Source organism: Rhinoderma darwinii, chromosome 5 (genome assembly GCF_050947455.1).
Source record: "Rhinoderma darwinii isolate aRhiDar2 chromosome 5, aRhiDar2.hap1, whole genome shotgun sequence".
Lineage (NCBI taxonomy): Eukaryota > Metazoa > Chordata > Amphibia > Anura > Rhinodermatidae > Rhinoderma > Rhinoderma darwinii.
Window position 1 is genome coordinate 47,076,082 of NC_134691.1, and position 20,247 is coordinate 47,096,328.

The 20,247-nt window shown below is 43.6% G+C and overlaps 1 protein-coding gene across 3 annotated transcripts in view; it reads right to left on the bottom strand.

The window, feature by feature from the left end:
• Nucleotides 1-20,247, bottom strand: part of NDUFAF6 (NADH:ubiquinone oxidoreductase complex assembly factor 6) — a 60,874-nt gene that overhangs the window by 20,896 nt on the left and 19,731 nt on the right. For all 3 annotated transcript variants that reach the window (XM_075828033.1, XM_075828035.1, XM_075828034.1), the window contains exon 7: nt 3,003-3,104. In XM_075828033.1, the coding sequence (XP_075684148.1) occupies nt 3,003-3,104 (102 nt within the window). The remainder of the gene's footprint in view (nt 1-3,002; nt 3,105-20,247) is intronic.

The following is a 20,247-nucleotide window of genomic DNA, read 5'->3' on the forward strand; positions in this document are numbered from 1 at the left end:
TATATAGGGTTTTTTTTTATGTTTTGCAGCGTTTGCGCAATAAAATCACTTCTTTATAAAATCATTTATTTTCTGTGCCACCATATTCTGAGAGCTGTAACTTTTTTTATTTTTCAGTCAAAAAAGCTGTGTAAGGACTTGTTTTTTGCGGGACGGGTTTTAGTTTCTATCGGTACTATTTTCGGGTACATGCGACTTTTTGATAATTTTTTGTTCTCTATTTTGGGAGGGCGGTGACCAAAAAAATTTAGATTCTGGTGTCGTTTTTTATTGATTTTTTTTGGGGTGTTCATCGTGCGGGAAAAATAACATGATAGTTATATAGTTTGGGTCGTTACGAACGTGGCGATACCAAATATGTGTACTTTTTTTAACGTGTTCATTTTTTTCCTATAATGAAAGTCTTATTATAGGAAAAAAAAAGCAGTGTTTGGTTATGTAACTTATAACTTTTATTTTTACACTTTTTTTAAAACATTTTTATTACTTTTTTCACTTGCAGCTTTGATCGCTGCTAGAGTACATTACACTACCTACGTAGTGTATTGCATTCCAACGGTCATTGTGATGTGACAGTCGCACTGACAGGAAGACTCGGTGGACCGGCCGGAGGATGGTCCTCCGAGGCTTCCGTACATGGCAACCCGGTCATTGTCAGGCCTCCGATTGTCACAACAAGCATCGGCAGCCCCCACAATCACTTCGTGGGGGCTGCCGATGTCCTTCAATCCCCTTAAAGGTGGCGAACGCAATCTGTCGCCGCATTTATGGGGTTAATTGCCAAAATCAGCGGCGATGGTCCGCTGACCGGCAAGACTGGAGTGTCAGCTGACCTCCCAATTCCCGGACACTGTCCGTTAGGATAGTGTGCGCCGGGAACTACTCCGCAACTGTACGTCTTGATGCGGGAAGCAAGCTCTCTGCAGGACGTACAGTTGCGGAGCAGCGCGTGAAGAGGTTAATTAAACCAAAATAATTAAAAACAAGAGTATTCTCTTTGAAATTTGATCCCTGTGACAACAGCTTCAAGGAGTATTTTTCATTTCTCAGGCCTAGTTCACACAGTTTTTTGCAGGCAGAAAATTCTGCCTGGAAAAAATCAGCTCCGTTATTTATTTTTAAGTGGTTTTGCGCCACACGCGTTTTTGCTGCGGTTTTTGAGGCGTTTTTTTTACCTCTTTCTTCAACAGGCAAAGGAAAAAAAACTTGAGCGTTTTTTTTTCGTCTCCCATTGATTTCAAATGGGGTTTTTGAGGCGGAAAACTCCTCAAGATAGGGCATGTCGCTTTTTTTTCCGGCGAGCGTTTTTTCCACTTGCGGGAAAAAAAAAAAAAACACCTCTGCCTCCCATTGAAATCCATGGGAGACGTTTCCTGCCATTTTTTGGCACAATTTCTAACGCAGTTTCCACATTAAAAACAACTGTGTAGATGAGGGGCTTAGGCCCTGCTCACACAAACAGATCTGTGAATACATTATCGATGGTAGATATCCGTATCTCTCTATGGAGGTTTTCCTTGTAGAGATTCCCACTCGGAGCTCTATTTCTATCATTTACTAACCAATTCTCTTTCAGTGCAGCCTCGAATAAGCAAGCTCGCTCTGTAGACACCAACAAGTGAGTAAATATGGCCACTAGGGATGTAGACAATCCATTATCAGTTCTAGTGTAAAGAAATATGAACCTACATACGGCCAGAAATATGGTAAGCTAGAATGCACGGCGAGATAAACGAGCCCCGTAGCCGCAGAACATCTGCTCTTCACAGATACGTAGATTAAGATTCACTTTAGCCAACATATTCCATATGTATTTATAGAGGAAATTGTATCTACATCTCCAAAGTCATACATCAGCTCTGCTTAAAAGCCGATAATCACACCTGTAAAATGTAACGCAGATAGGAGGGAAAAATTATTTATTCAATTTTCCTGGAAGCCGTGGTTATTGAATTTAGAGCAAAAATATTTTGTCGCTAAACATAATAAATAAAAAAAAAGAATCATTCAAAAATCTCCTGCATAGCTATAGAGTTTCAGTATAACATTCTAGTTTAGGAGCTACAGATTTATTATTGTGAGCCATATGGAGTAAGCGCCTACAAACATCTTAATGTCACTGCAGTTAAGTCATAGAAAAGAGTTTTTAATGGAAGGTTATCATTGCTCTTAGGCCGGATTCACACGAGCGTGTTTGGTCTGTGATATACGGTCTGTACGACGGCTGCATTTCCCGGACCGAACACACTGCAGGGAGCTGAGCTATTAGCGTCAGTTATCTATGACGCTCGGAGTCCCTGCCTCCCCGCGGAACTACTGACCTGTACTGAAAACATGATTACGGTACGGGACAGATTTCCCGCAGCGAGGCAGTGACTCTTCGCGTCATAGATAACTATGATGCTAGGAGCCCAGCTCCCTGCAGTGTGTTCGGTCCGGGAAATACCGCCGACATACGGACCGCATATATCACGGACTGAACACACTCGTGTAAATCCGGCCTTAATCCCCTGTTCACTAGAACGAATCTGATAAATTGCTCAAAAGGTGAACGTTTACTTTATTTATTGGATGCCATAATTAAAACAATCCAGTGGGCGCCACTACGGTCAATAGAACGCAGTAGAGGAAGTTACAAAAGAGCACCGATTGGTTAAAAGTGATCATATTCATGGCACTTTTCTTGCATAAAATCCTCGTGTCACCTGCATGTATCAGAATAGAACGCTGTAGGTGTATTTCTTAAACTTTTACGGTAACAGGAGACCATGGATCCAAGTGTGGGAGCGTCCATTTGAACACCACTATGTTCTGTACAGCTTTTTGTAAACGTCCAAAAAAAAAAAAAAATAGCAAAAAAACTACTAACAATTGTCAAGAAATATTAAATAAATGCAATAGTAAAAATAAAAATGTGAAATAACTGGAAGCCAATACTGGGCAGTGCAGGCTTCCGACTAAGAACAGATTCTGTCTTAATAAAAAAGGAAAGATAAACTTACATGTTCTAGGTGTACGTGGGCCTGACTAGCAATGTCAAATATAACATCTTTGACATTTCTCTCCTGGCTGCCTCTGATGAAATCTTCTTGCGAAGCCCCGTGCTGAGAAAATAAAATGTTACATATCAATAAAAACGTCTCAATCCAGTTGGGACTACAGAAAACACGGCATATCTGACACGTCTCACACTCCAGACACAAATAGAAAGCGGCATGTGTCCGCTTTTCATCAGCTGTTATTAGGAACAAATAAAAAGCAGTATTCTGAGGTGTTTCGAGGCAATGGACCGTACTATGCGAGTATATCAGAATAATGTGCAAGCAGAGCTCTAAAGCAGGAAGAATACATGAACTGGACATAAACACATTCTCTGCTTCCATGAATGACAGGAAGAAACCTGGAACCCTCCGTAAATTACTTCCATCTAGAGACCCATTTCATTCGTACATTGAAAAAATATATAAACCTTTGGACTCGAAGACGCACTCAAGTTTAGACGACAGAAAATAAACAAAGACATTTCAGACGAAGACGTGTTCTGGTGATCTTGGCTAGTGGAGGGGTTAATGTTTGTTTCCCTGGAGGTCTAGAGTAGGAAAGGGGTAAATATCTTATACCCTAGTGGTCTAGGATAGAAGAGGGGTCAATATCTAGTTGTTTGGTGGTTTTGTCACCGCCTCAGGCTCCAGCGATGCGTCAAGATCATATAGATCAGTGCGGCTTTGAACAGCCAGACAGTTCCCTCCATGATTAGTCAGGGGGCCATAGGAGCACAACACCTTTAAGATAAAAACAAGGGGACAAATAACACAAAAACACCGGAAAAGACCATACTTACAAATGGACACAGACAGGTCAGAAACGCTGATGAAGGAGAGTGAACAGGAGCATTTAAATAATAATAGCCACTCCCACTAGTCTTGAGGGGAGTGGCATGTGGTGCATGGGATGTGTAGTAAAAAATAATAAATGAATAGTGTATGTGCAAGTGATAATATAAGTGAAATATAGGGGGCAGTAGTGAGTAAAGTGCCTAAATGCAAATAAATGAATAATGGGGTGCAAGTGTGTGAAACATGGAGGGATAGTGTGTAGGTCATGAGGCGCAATGTGTATAGCCAGGTAGAAGCCTATTTGTGACGCCTTGATAATTCATAGAGCGGGCTACCCTGCTTGCCAAACCAAATGACAACACACCATATATTTCACTTATATTATTATCACTTGCACATACACTATTCATTTATTATTTTTTACTACACATCCCATGCACCACACACCACTCCCCTCAAGACTAGTGGGAGTGGCTATTATTATTTAAATGCTCCTGTTCACTCTCCTTCATCAGCGTTTCTGACCTGTCTGTGTCCATTTGTAAAGCACAACACCTTTAAAAAGGTAGCAGTCAGGGAATCTGGCAACGATGAGACCCCCTGAATCAGGTCTATGAGACGCAGAGACGTTTTAGCAAGATCTTATATTCTGAAAAATACAGTATATTTATATTAAAGGCTAACTAAACTTTTAACATGTCATAGGGACAGGTCAGAAGTTTTGATTTGTTGGGGGTCCGAGCACCGAGACCTCCACTGATCGCTAAAACTAAGGGTCAGAAGAGTTCTGGTGAGCGCGGAGCCGCTTCGATACAGATGGACTATCCTTGGAAAGCTGAGCCAGTGGTGCACGGGCACAAGAGAAAGTCTATCAGTCCATACACCACTGGCTCAGCTTTCTGAGAAAAGCCGATCAGAAACGAAGCGGCACAGTGCTCACCTGAGCGCCCCTGCTATGTTTTAGGGATCGGTGGGGATCGGAGTGGTCAGATTGCCACCGATAAAAAAAAACAAAAAAAAAAACGTCAGAGTTTTAACGTTTAGTTACCCATTGAGTCTGACGTGGTCCTGAAATTTCTGCCAGGTGCTCAATCACTAAACCTTCTGGATTTAAAAAAAGTTATAGTAGTACATACAATGTATTCATAAGGATAGAGAACCTACAGAAATGCAGCCCAAAATAAAAATACTTATAGAAGATAATCTGTTATCACTGCCTTTTTATTCAGTGGGATAGTTTTCTTCTGGGCTTATAAGATTCTAGTTTGTGTGGATATTTTTGCAGTTCTGACGCAGGAGCAAGTGCTGGATTCTCAGAATCTCTGGATTATCAGATGCTGAATTATAGGAATTTTAATGAATATTGTTACATAGAAGAGACCTCATTTCATTGAGCAATTTGAATCACTTTTAAAAAAAAAATACATAGTGGGCCTTATTTATCAAAACTTAAGGTGAGATTACATGTACAAAATCGTGGCCAATCCATTTCCCATATTTGCCACAATTTCACAAGTACAGGTGATGCCCATAATAACCACGTGCCTAACCGGTCCTTGCTGAAAAACCATGGCAATTACCGGTAACCAGCGCACAGTTACTACAGCTCGGCCACACCGTGTAATAGCACCCTAATAGAAAAACTGGCCTAGTTGCAAATAACATACAATCCAAGCAGAAAACGACATTGTCCATTTGGGCCAAACCCTTGCACTATGCCATAGGCCCTATTACGGCATAAGGCGTAGAGGGAGAAGGTCAGTGGACTAAGTCACCCTTCACAGGGAATGTGTAACCAGTTGTATGCTGCCCTGAGTGCAGCATAAAGTAGTGCCAGAAACCCTGATTCACTGAGCGTTCGATAGTTTTTGTTCAAATCATTTTTTCTTCAGCAGCTCATACTCCATACCTGCGGCTAGCTCCGCCCACCAGTCGCTGATTGACAGCTTCCTCCTCATACTGTGCATGGGGTAGGTGGGCGGAGCTAGCTGCCGTTTATGAATATCGAGGACTCCTGAGCGCGAGCCCATCATTGAGAGGACTCCAGTCCTTGCTCGGCTCACGCTGCTGGAGATAAACAGATTTTATGAAGACAACTGAACATTACAAAATATGTGATACACCGCTGGAATCAGGGTCTCTGGCACCACTTTATCCTGCCCTCAAATAGGGCGGCGTAAACCTGGCAACAGATTCACTTTAATTAGGTCAAACCACCACATTATGAGGGCCTCAGTTGCAGCCAATGAATCCATAGAAGAGCTGATCATCACATTAAATGTCGATTGTCCAGCGGTTTGCCACGGAGAGGTGATACCACATGGGTCGTGAATATCCATTATGGAAAATAGAGAAAGGGAAATGGCTGAATGCAAGCCCGCATCATGCGGCGGCAAGTGTTTTTATCCTGGAATTAAAGCCACAACAGTTCATACAATACCTACAGTACATGCCCCTATATAAAGTATACACAAATTACCTAAATTCAGCTCCCTGCTCTACCATTGGATTCAACTGTATCTGCGACCTCAGGACATAGATACAGTTAAACCCAATGGTTGAGTAGGGAGACGTAAGGTCCCTGCTCTACCATTCACTATATATCACCAGGCGCTCATGGCTTGGCACAGACAGGCAAGGACAGTGATATCATTGCGTCTGTCTGCCCGAGCCACACATCCCAGAGGAGTATAAGGCAGCTATAGGAGGCATTATACTGTGTGGAGGGCAGTTATGGCAGCATTATATACTGTGTGGAGGAAAGTTATTGGAGCATTATAGTGTGTGCAAGGCAGCAATAGGGGGCATTATACAGTGTGAAGGGCAGCTATAGGGGGCATTACACAGTGTGAAGGGCAGCTATAGGGGGCATTACACAGTGTGAAGGGCAGCTATAGGGGGCATTACACAGTGTGAAGGGCAGCTATAGGGGGCATTACACAGTGTGAAGGGCAGCTATAGGGGGCATTACACAGTGTGAAGGGCAGCTATAGGGGGCATTATACTGTGTGCAAGGCAGCAATAGGGGGCATTATACTGTGTGCAAGGCAGCAATAGGGGCATTATACTGTGTGGGGGCATTATACTGTGTGAAGAGCAGCTATAGGGGGCATTATACAGTGTGAAGGGCAGCTATAGGGGGCATTACACAGTGTGAAGGGCAGCTATAGGGGGCATTACACAGTGTGAAGGGCAGCTATAGGGGGCATTACACAGTGTGAAGGGCAGCTATAGGGGGCATTATACTGTGTGCAAGGCAGCAATAGGGGGCATTATACTGTGTGCAAGGCAGCAATAGGGGCATTATACTGTGTGAAGAGCAGCTATAGGGGGCATTATACAGTGTGAAGGGCAGCTATAGGGGGCATTATACTGTGTGCAAGGCAGCAATAGGGGCATTATACTGTGTGAAGAGCAGCTATAGGGGGCATTATACGGTGTGAAGGGCAGCTATAGGGGGCATTATACGGTGAAGGGCAGCCATAGGGGGCATTATACAGTGTGAAGGGCAGCTATAGGGGGCATTATGCAGTGTGAAGGGCAGCTATAGGGGGCATTATACAGTGTGAAGGGCAGCTATAGGGGGCATTATACGGTGTGAAGGGCAGCCATAGGGGGCATTATACAGTGTGAAGGGTAGCTATAGGGGGCATCATACAGTGTGAAGGGAAGTTATGGGGCATTATACTGTGTGGAGGGAAGTTACAGGGGCAGTATACTGTATGGAGGGCAGTTATGGGGCAATATAGTTATGGGGCAGCAGGCTCGGGATTAATATTAATTCAGTAGTATAGTATGCAAAAGGGGTGTGGCCTAAATAATAGTTTATTAATCATAATCGAGATTACATGTTCAATTAATAATTTAGGTCATAATCGCTCAGCCCTACCGTATTTACGGTACGTCTTTTTACCGGATGCCTATGTAGGAGCTTTTCTAAAGTACATGCCAAACGTACACCTCAAACCGTCCCAAATAAGAGTCATGTTGTCAATGGTTCCTACCGGGTGTGATTTAACTACTAAGCAGTTGAATTGTCCTAATTTAATCCTTTATTAAAAAAGATCAAGTAATCGCATGTGATTATTTTACTTTTATTTTCTCATTTGTCAGTGGAATTACAAATATATAGAAATAAAAACCAGCAGTAACCGCCTCAGAGCGAGTGTCTGCCGCATCCATCTTACCGAGCATCTTAACTGATGTCAAACATATACGCCGGAGAGAAGAGATCAGAACAAATCTACTCTGGAGTCATTTTCTAATATTTATACAGATCTGTAAGTAGATGAAACACTATAAATAAAACATTATAGGAGAAGCAAACGTAAGATACAGAGAGAGGCGCAAAAATAATCCCCAGATTTGTCAAGTTATTGCCGACATCTGTGAGATGATTTCATCATATTCGGCAGCGTAAAGCTTTCTGACTGGAACCCGAGGAAAATCATGTCCGGTATTTTTCTTGTTTATGAAAATATTAAAGAAGAATAAAACCCGGTGTAATTTTCTCCTCAATATTAATATTAATCTCCGATCAAGTGAAAGGAATTAGGTGGTGGATTAAAAAGGTGGAAAAAATACTCTGCAGCCTCTCATCTAATAACAGCTTTATATTAGCTTTACACTTTATTCTGATAATTACATTTCTCACATCATATGCAAACGCATGGGGCAGAATTATTACTGTATGGACGCCATTTTTTTATTGTTTTTTACCTTGCGTTTGGTATAGGGGACGTGACATCACTCCAAGTGCGATTTGCGCTTAGGTCTGGGAGTTTTTTGGCTTAATTTTGACATGGAAACTGCATCGAAATCAGGCCCAAAAAAACGTCTGAAATCGCCCCCCACTGATATGAATGGGAGGCAGAGGCGGTTTTTTTTCATGGTTGGCTTTTGGCCGCTCACGGGTGAAAAAAACGTAAATGTCCTTTGTTACCGCTCGTTTCCTGCCGTTTTTTGCCTGCCTTGAAAACCGTGGGAAAAAAGTGCAAGCAGTTCAAAATCCGCCTTAAAATTCCTGAAGGAATTCTAAAGCAAATTTTTTTTCTGAAAAAAAACGCTATGTGAACATGGCCTTAGACATACAAAATCTCAGTCTGTATCCTCCTTCGCTCTCGACTATTGGGGCTGCGCCAGGTGGTTGCACATGCTGAATGCGAGTGTCTCGGACTCTCTGCTGCCTTGTCCGGGGCAATCTCCATCTGACACTAGTCCAACACTTGACCCAGTCCTGACGATGGGGACAATCCTAGGGCTGGGCAGCCTGGCAAAAAAGTATCGAATCCAAATAGGAAGTCACCCGACGCACTGTCCCATTCCGCAAAATTACCAGCACTTGCACTGTAAATAAATGCTAGTCTAGCGGTTTAACGGCCTGGTGGAAACCCTAGCCCAGACCCCTGCAGGGCACACAGAGATTTTTCCTTACAGGTTCAGGCCCCGTGCACACGACCGTATTTTCATCCATCCGAAAATACGGTCTATAAATACGGATCCGTAGTCATCCGCAACTTATCCGCATATACGGAATGGTATTCACAAATACGGTTCGTATTGCATCCGTATGTAAGGATCCGCAAAAAGAAGAAAACGACAAAATGTGCAACATCTGCAAACATGGCATCGCCTAGAAACGCTTCCATAATTACGGACGGCTACGGGTGCATATCGGTAGCTGTCTGTAATAACTTAAGCGCCCATAGACTGCTATGGGGAGTTCGTGCCGTAACTATGGACAAGGAAATGACATGTTCTATATTTTACGGATCATTTGTACGGAACAGACACCCACCTGTAAAAATAGGGAAAGGTGTCCGTAGCCCATAGAAACGAATGGGTCCGTAATTACAGATGTAAAATAGGGTCATGTGCATGGGGCCTCAGACGGATTGTCTTTTGCTACATAATACAGACACGGCTCCATCAAGGATGCATTTTTTTCCACCAATTAAAGCCAGAGGTAATATGGAAGGATAGATCGAAAAATTATGCAAAGTGATACGTTTTTGTTGGTCAGTTTTCAAATTTGTTAACCACAGAACTTAAAGGGGTTGTCACATCAGGGTGACCTCTGCCCGTATATCCTATTCGGGCATACAGTAGTTCCTCCTTTACAATGGCCTCAGGTTACAATATTTTCAAAGTACAATGGTCTCTCCTGGGCCATTATAACTAGAAACCACATTCAACATACCGACAGTCTGTGGCACCTGTGATTGGTTGGAAGATCCAGCGAATCAGCATGGGCATTTCACTGGTAAAACCCCCTGAATTACAGAGGTGCATGCACTGACCAGCTGTGCTACCACCCCTCTACAGTACAGCACTACATGTCTTGTGCTGCTCTTTAACTTCTTCCTGATATTTAACGTAATTGTAGGTCATTGCCGGGAAGGGAGAGCCTGATCTAATCTCAGTGGGTGACACTTCACCGCTTCAGCTAAGCTGTTGGGATGACGGAGATGCCCTTCCCATCTTTCGTTCTCCCTCCCGCGATGTGGATGTGCCGATGGTGGTCATGGCAGCCTGGGAGCCTAATGAACGCTTCCCACATCTGCCATTTTTGTGCTCTTATTAAAGAGAACCTTTCAGTACCCCATACATGCGCAGCTGAGTGCACCATGTTATAGGCGCTGAGGCACAGTCATTGGGCACTTTGAATTACATGTCCAGCCTCCGCCATTCTGAATATATCTGTGCCGTTATTATTGGCGCCCGATAGATAAGTTATCCCCATTACTGTCAGTGGGGCATTCTTGGACATGGAAAGGGCAGGGGGCGTAATAGCGCTCGGACACTGTCCAATCAGCTGCGGACGGTGTCAGAGCACTGTGTGATCTCCCGACAGGAGCAGGAGAGGTGTGTGTGTGTGTGTCTGTGATTAGTGTGTGTGTGTGTTTAGTGTGTGTGTGATTAGTGTGATGTGTGTGTGTGAGATTAGTGTGTGTGTGTGTTTAGTGCGTGTGTGTTTAGTGCGTGCGTGTGTGTGTGTGTGTGTTCCTGCTCCTGAGAGGTCGCACAGCAGAGGCCGCTTACTGCAGTACATAACTAAAAAAAAAACACTAAAAAAAAAACTCCCTTTTCCAAATTTTCCCTTAAAGTAATGTAAAAAATAAAACACAATTGCTATTGCCACATCTGTAAGAATCTGAACTATTACAATTTAACATTATTTAAGCCACAGGGTGGACAGACAAAAAAATAAAAGGATTACAATTAAAAATCGCCATACAGTTCACGCATCGATTTACTCAAAAGCTGATCCGCAGACACCCCACCCCCTCCTTGGTGGTGCCACAAGACAAGATTACTCCATACCATACACCGGGCTTCCTCTCCTGGGGAAGGAGGCACTTCCCTAACCCAGTGTCATGTTGCCCCAACAACAGCACCGCCTTGTTGCCTTATGGATCGGACATTGCAGACAATTAACCATACGGCCGCCTTTTTTGCTCACAGGAGCAGCCGCTCCCCCGTTCAATCCTTCTTCTCAGAAGATGCTCAGGTTTGTGGTGGCTCAACAAGCTTTTCCCCATCCCTCATAAAGGGTTGATCCCAACTAGACCCACTGTCCCCGGAATTTCTCACTACTCCCCTTTGCCACTAGGGTCAGATGGTACGGTTGTGTGCACCGGTGGCCTGTACCTAGTCTTTAATGCTTACACTATTCGGTCTTTCATTTATTCTCTTTTATGGTTTCATTTTGATCTTCTTAGATTTGCTTGTACTGGCTTACTTCAATGGCTAATATAATGACGGCTACCTGCCTCTGCCAGTCACTCCATCCTCCCCACCGATGAATGGCTAGGGAGTCGATCACCCTCTATCAAAAATCATGTTAAGTACCTACAAAGGTATTGAATTTTGAATAACTTTTTAATTGTTTTTTTTTTTTTAAAGTAAAAAAAACAACGTGTTACTTTTTGGGATACAGCTTCTATGCGACGCCTGTGTACATAGAAGCTGCATATTACGGTCAAAGCCAAATCCGTCAGGTCGGCAGGACTGACCGCTTTGGTGAACGCTGCTCCGGAATGTCTCTGACAGGCAGGATCCAGCTATTATCTATCACATGTAAGTTCATGAACGTAGATGTGAGATGTGATTGATAATAGTAGAATCATGCGTGTCAGGTACACGCATGACCAGTGTTCACCGTTCACTGAGGGGCATTAGCTACAGGGAACTACGGGAGCACTACCTACAGGCGGCATTCTGAGTGGCACTACCTACCGCCTACTGACACTCCGGAGAAGCGTTCAGGAGGCTACTGACGAAGCTGGTCTGTAGGGTGAAACGCACGTCGAGGCATTTTCTTTTGCCAGCACCGGATGTTGCCGGTCCCACTCCCCACTATGTCTCAGGGTATGTGTTAACCTCCATTTTGTGCCTATTTATTTTTTCCGTTTATCTTTGTGGCTTTCTAGTCTTAAAGGGATCCTGTCATCAGCATTTTCGGTATGAAGCCTGCAATACCCTTTGAAAGTGGGTGAAAAATCATTGTTAACTAACCTATAAATAAGTTAAAAGTCGGCTCTGTACCTTTAGTATTCCGGTTTTCAGTAGTCCCGCGCCGTATGCAAATGACCACAAAAGAGTCAAATCTTCACTCGAAAAGAGTCAGATTTTCCTTCCTCCGGCGTTTCAGAGTTGGCTCCGCCTCCTTGTTGTTGATTGACAGCTTCTCTCACTCCACTGCACATGAAATCCCGCGCTTGCGCATTGAGACTGTAAAGTAGATGTTCTCACATTATTGGACTGCGCATGCTCGGCGCTCTGTGTGACGTCATCATATGCCGTCGGTTCCTCTTCTAATCCAGCCCCCGTCTCCTGACAGCTGAGTGAACGAAGCGAGCGGGGTGTGTACCCGCGCGGCGCATGCGCAGTTAAATATTTCCGGATGAATGAAGAAGGGAAGGTCGTGAGGCACACATGCGCGAGATGTGAACCGAGAGTTCGGCAATTAGGGCTGTACAGGCGGCGTACATGGGCGGAGTCAAGATCGTGCGTCACAAAGCTAAAATGAATTAGCATAAAAGGCGGTAAAACTTTTAATGGCTATATTTCGGGCAAGAAGAAGAAGAACGGAGAGAAGAACACATCAATGCACTATGGACAGCAGCGGGCACTACAGGGTCAGGACGTTTTAAAAGGTAAGATGGTGATGACAGGATCCCTTTAATTTTCTAGTTCATTTATATCTGGAGGATGGTTCATCTCTATCTAGATTTCAGTATATATATCTTTCATGTTATTTATTATCTATTCTATCTAGTTAGCACTACCTTCCATGGTTATATATGGGCAGGTTATCATTGTACCGCTCATTATATACATTTCTATTTCTGTAGGTGATCGGAGTGGTTCCTGGCCACTGACGGTCGTTTGTCTTTGTTAGGCATCCAGTCTATTGGCATCTGACCTTGCTGTTTTTATCTCCTTGTATGGTCCACCATTTTACTCTGTACTACTTTTTGCATATTGTATCTAATAAAGATTTTCTATTTTTGTATAGAATATATTTTGCTCATTATTCTCTTTTGGGTGCTATAGTACTATTAGATTCAGGAGTACAGTGTTTAATACTATTATATTCAGGAGCACAGAGTATAGTACTATTATATTCAGCACAGTGTATAGTACTATTATATTCAGGAGCGCAGTGTATAGTACTATTATATTCAGGAGCACAGTGTATAGTACTATTATATTCAGGAGCACAGTGTATAGTACTATTATATTCAGGAGTACAGTGTATAGTACTATTATATTCAGGAGTACAGTGTATAGTGCTATTATATTCAGGAGCACAGTGTATAGTACTATTATATTCAGGAGCACTGTGCTTAGTACTATTATATTCAGGAGCACAGTGTATAGTACTATTATATTCAGGAGTACAGTGTATAGTAATATTATATCCAGGAGCACAGAGTATAGTGCTATTATATTCAGGAGCACAGTGTATAGTACTATTATATTCAGGGGCACAGTGTATAGTACTATTATATTCAGGGGCGCAGTGTATGGTACTATTATATTCAGGGGCACAGTGTATAGTACTATTATATTCAGGAGTACAGTGTATAGTACCATTATATTCAGGAGCGCAGTGTATAGTACTATTATATTCAGGAGCACTGTGTATAGTACTATTATAGTCAGGAGCACAGTGTATAGTACTATTATATTCAGGAGTACAGTGTATAGTAATATTATATCCCGGAGCACAGAGTATAGTGCTATTATATTCAGCACAGTGTATAGTACCATTATATTCAGGGGCGCAGTGTATAGTACTGCTATATTCAAGGGCACAGCGTATAGTACTATTATATTCAGCACAGTGTATAGTACTATTATATTCAGGAGTACAGTGTATAATACTATTATATTCAGGAGCACAGTGTATAGTACTATTATATTCAGGAGCACAGTGTATAGTACTATTATATTCAGTGGCGCAGTGTATAGTACTGCTATATTCAAGGGCACAGCGTATAGTACTATTATATTCAACACAGTGTATAGTACTATTATATTCAGGAGTGCAGTGTATAGTACGATTATATTCAGCACAGTGTATGGTACTATTATATGCAGGAGCACAGTGTATAGTACTATTATATTCAGGGGCACAGTGTATAGTACTATTATATTCAGGGGCACAGTGTATGGTACTATTATATTCAGGAGCACAGTGTATTGTACTATTATATTCAGGAGTACAGTGTATAGTACTATTATATTCAGTGGCGCAGTGTATAGTACTGCTATATTCAAGGGCACAGCGTATAGTACTATTATATTCAACACAGTGTATAGTACTATTATATTCAGGAGTACAGTGTATGGTACTATTATATGCAGGAGCACAGTGTATAGTACTATTATATTCAGGGGCACAGTGTATAGTACTATTATATTCAGGGGCACAGTGTATGGTACTATTATATTCAGGAGCACAGTGTATTGTACTATTATATTCAGGAGTACAGTGTATAGTACTATTATATTCAGGAGCAGTGTATAATACTATTATATTCAGGAGTACAGTGTATAGTACTATTATATGCAGGAGCACAGTGTATAGTACTATTATATTCAGGAGTGCAGTGTATAGTACGATTATATTCAGCACAGTGTATGGTACTATTATATTCAGGAGTGCAGTGTATAGTACGATTATATTCAGCACAGTGTATGGTACTATTATATTCAGGGGTGCAGTGTATGGTACTATTATATTCAGGGGTGCAGTGTATGGTACTATTATATTCAGGGGTGCAGTGTATGGTACTATTATATTCAGGGGTGCAGTGTATAGTACTATTATGTTCAGTGGCGCAGTATATGGTATATGCAGGGGCCTGTACAGGAGACACTCAGTATGTAGGTACACAGCCCTTTGACAAGGGGAATCATAACACCTATATTGGTGGTGTTAACTATAGACACGATATGGCGGTGGGGAAGAGGGGCCCATGTTTGGGGAAAAGCCCAGGGCCTATAGTCTATTTAATCTGTCACTGGTCAGTGAAGACATCCATGTATTAAAAGTGATTGCCATTCATCTGAATGGTCGCCATGTTACACAACATTATTACAGTGATCAGCAAACAGATGGTCAGAACTTGTAAACTTCACTTTTACAGTAATCTGTATCAGGTGATGTCTTAACAAATGGAATCTGGCAGAAAAAAAACCCTGTATGAAATTGGAGTTACAGTAGAGGCATTAGGACTTTTGTACGAAGCCTTCGATAGAAGTGAATAACTGTAGCTAGAGGGAAGCAGTATTCTGCACCTTCTCCTTTGGCCTCATGCACATGACCGTAAGGGTTTTTACTGTCGGCAAATACGGTTCTGCAAATACGGATGCGCATATATACGGATGCCGACAAGAATAGAACATGTTCTATATCCGGGGTCTCAAACTCGGCCGGGTAAGTGGGCCACATATAGAAAAAAAATGGGACGTTGATGGGCCGCATTACTTTCAAATTTGATACAATACAAAATTATTGATCTACTATAACACTATATTACTATAATAAGAATAATACTACACTACTATAATAATACCGCTAGGTTTAAAATTTGAGAGAATTCTCCATGTGCTTATTTCAACAATCCAGTTTTCCAGTTTAAGTGTCGATAAATGCAGTCCGGCAGCTCAGTTGGCAGCGTTTGGCAGACACACATGTCAAGATTGGGCAGCCCTTTCTTAGATGCTGCCACAGTGCCCTGCGCAGATGCTGCCACACACACCCCAAGTAGATAGCTCCATTGGGGCTCCCTCTAGGAGTGGAATCCCCAGCCAGAGCGTTGCCGACGCTTTGGCTGGGGATTCCTCTGCTGTTGGAGCCCCTGACGTCACTTCACAGTGTATGGACAGTCAGGGGATCCTCCTGGACGGGAATGTGATATCAGGGGCAACCCCAGAGCTGGTGTCCCGGAGCAGAGCACTAGTATAGGCTCTGCGCTGGAACTCTGGGGAAGCCACTGACATAAGTGTCCATATATGGACAGTGACCTCAGGGGCTTGCCCAGAGCTGGGGTCCCGGAGCAGAGCCACTTCTAGCACTCTGCCTGGGATTCCAGCTCTGCTCCTGACATCACTGTCCATATATGGACATGGGTGTCAGGGGCAACCCCAGAGCTGGAGTCCCGGGCAGAGCGCTAGTAGCGCTCTTCCTGGGACTCCAGCTGTGCTCCTGACATCACTGGGACTCCTGCTCTGGGGAAGCCCCTGACATCACTGTCCATATATGGACAGCGATGTCAGGGAATTCCACAGAGTCCCGGAGCAGAGCCGATACTAGCGCTCTGCACGGGACTCAGGCTCTGGGGACGCCCAAGACATTGCTGTCAATATGAGGACAGCGATGTCAGGGGATTCCCCAGAGTCCCGGAGCAGAGCCTATACTAGTGCTCTGCCTAGGACTCCAGCTCTGGGGGAAGCCCCAGATATCACTGTCCTTAAGTGGACAGCGATGTCAGGGATATGCAGAGTCCAGGAGCAGAGCCTGAACTAGCGCTCTGCTCGGGACTCCGCTCTGGGGAAGACCCCGACAACACGGTCCATATATAGACAGCGATGTCAGGGAATTCCACAGAGTCCCGGAGCATAGCCTGTACTAGCGGCTGTGTGTCCCACGGGCCGCAGATGACTGCCCCAGGGGTCGCGTGCTTGAGACCCCTGTTCTATATTTTGCAGATCATTTCTACAGCCCGGGAACAATCCGTAAATATACCGAAAGGTGTCCGTAGCCCGTAGAAAATGAATGGGTCCTCAATCTTATCCCCAATTACCTGATCGGTAATTTTGGATGAAAACTACAGTCGTGTGCATAAGGCCTTAGCAGCTGCTGGCACCTAAGAGAACACTGATGCATTGTGATATCCTTTTATATCCAGCAGAAATTATTGGGATCTGTCCTCATTTTTTGACAAACTATTTCTAAGTGTCACGCAAAAGAGCACACTGGTGTGAAAATGCATCCAAACAGCTCCCAGTCACTCATCTCATCACTACATTGTACTGGTATACTAATAATCTGAGAATTTCATCAGGCTGAATGTTGTAGACTGTGGTATACCTTGATAATTTGCAGGTCCCTGGTTTTCTGGTGTTCCCAGCATCAGACCCCATCTGTCCAGCTTCATAGAACACAGACTATGGCTGACGCCAGCACTGATGTGAGTAACATTACAGCGCTTTCAATTATCTGCTAAGTCATGAGGTTCAGGCTTCACAAGTCACCATCAAAGCAGTCGGCTCATCTCCAGAAAGTTAACAACAGGGCGAGCCCCAGAATGCATTTCTCCTGACAACTTAGCCGCTATCTCTATGGGAAACAAGAATGAGCGGAGCCGAATACTACTTTAATCACAGCAAAGTAGAGAAAATCTTGTAGAACTATTCCCACAGGGACTTCCTCTAACAACTAAAGGGATTACAAGATACAGGAGGCACAAACTTTAAAAAATAAAAGTCAGTGCGTTCTGCTCGTAATAGAAGACTGCGCTCATTGTCTAAAGAGAGATTTCCCCCTCAAAGGGGGTCTCGTATCTGGACAATCTTATCTCTCAATGATGACCCGCTGGTAATAAGCTGATCACCGCAGGTCCAGCAGCTGAAACCCACAGGCGGCCCGATCACCGCAGGTCCAGCAGATGAAACCCACAGGCGGCCCGATCACCGCAGGTCCAGCAGATGAAACCCACAGGCGGCCCGATCACCACAGGTCCAGCAGCTGAAACCCACAGGCGGCCCCGATCACCACAGGTTCAGCAGCTGAAACCCACAGGCAGCCGATCACCACAGGTCCAGCAGACGAAACCCATAGACGGACGATGCAGAGAAGTGTGATTTTTCATAGCGCCCATTTAAATCAAAGGGAAACCATGTAATACATAATTTTTGGTTGAGTCCTCTAGAAGGAAAGCTGCTCTTTCCAGCAGCTCTTCTTTCTGGCTAATAAATAACTAATGGATCAGAGGTCCCCCTCTATGATGTCCATACATTAAAATAATAATTCATCTATACAGGTCACAGAAATCTCAGGGGAATTATCCAGTATTACATGGTGGTCATTCAAATGGCTCATAGAGCGGGGACATCCATATGCCCTAATAGAGTGTATGTACAGGGGAGGTCTTCACGAGAGAACCCTTTTCAAGGACTTCCTCAGTAATAAATAAATCGTTTTACCTGTGTTTCCATTTTAAAAGTCTCCTCATAGATATTAAAGAGTAACTGCACTTTCAAACTTTTGATGTCAGAGAGACATATGAAAAAGTTTGGATGAGTGGGGGTCAAGGTGCTGCGACTCCCACCGTCGCTGAAAGGAAGGTGCAGAAGCAGTCGGCTGAGCGCTTTGCATCTCCGGCTGTGATCGTTGCTCCTGATCCTCCTGAAGACGACTCACAAAGACGTTCTACGAGAGCCGTCTTCAGCCCGACAGGGAGCGCTGATCACAGCCGAAGTTGCAGGGCGCTCAGCTGAGAACGTCTGCACCCTCGTTTCAGCGACGGTGGGGGTCTCAGCACCTGGACCCCCACCAATCCAAACTTTTGATAGGTCTCTATGACTTATCAAAAGTATCTACACCACTGCTGGCCCCATCTCCACCAGTACCAGTTCCCAATATTTGCGCTCAGGAACGGCCTGCACATCATTAAGTGTATATTTAGCGCTCTACAAATATACGAACGTTTATAAAATCCCTTGAGAACACCGTACTGAATAGAGATCAGCCAGCAGACTCAGACATTCAATTACAGGCACTCGTACAAAGCTTTACCATCCATACTAGGGCTGGGCAATTATGACAAATAAAAATCACTATTAATTGAACATCTAACCTCGATTACGATTATTACACGATTATTTAGGTCACACCCCTTTTTGTGTGCCATGCCCCCTATTTGCATGCTGCGCCATTTAATTATTATCCCCTGAGCCTGCTGTATATAATATACCCCCACACAGTATTATGCCCTATAGCTGCCCCCACACAGTATGATGACCCTCTAACTGCCCCAGAATATAATTCCCCCAATAGCTACCAACACAAAGTATAATGCACCCCATAATTGCCCTCCACATCGCTGCCTCTACATAGTATAATGCCCTATAGCTGCCCCCACACAGTATGATGACCCTCTAACTGCCCCAGAGTATAATGCCCCCAATAGCTACCAACACAAAGTATAATGCACCCCATAATTGCCCTCCACATCGCTGCCTCTACATAGTATAATGCCCCATAACGGACTTCCATGCAATATAATGCCCCTATAGTTCCCTCACACAGCAGATTGCCCCAATAACTGCCTCAATAGCTGCACCACACACAGTATAAAGTCCCCCATAGCTGCCCCCAATAGTACCTGATAAAATTAATAATATTCTACCGTTCAAAAGTTTGGGGTCACCCAGACAATTTAGTTTTTTCCATGAAAACTCACACTTATATTTATCAAATGAGTTGCAAAATGACTAGAAAATATAGTCAAGACATTGACAAGGTTAGAAATAATGATTTTTATTTGAAATAATTTTCTCCTTCAAACTTTGCTTTCATCAAAGAATGCTCCATTTGCAGCAATTACAGCATTGCAGACCTTTGGCATTCTAGCTGTTAATTTGCTGAGGTAATCTGGAGAAATTTCACCCCATGCTTCCAGAAGCCCCTCCCACAAGTTGTATTGGCTTGATGGGCACTTCTTGCGTACCATACGGTCAAGCTGCTCCCACAACAGCTCTATGGGGTTGAGATCTGGTGACTGCGCTGGCCACTCCATTACAGATAGAATACCAGCTCCCTGCTTCTTCCCTAAATAGTTCTTGCATAATTTGGAGGTGTGCTTTGGGTCATTGTCCTGTTGTAGGATGAAAT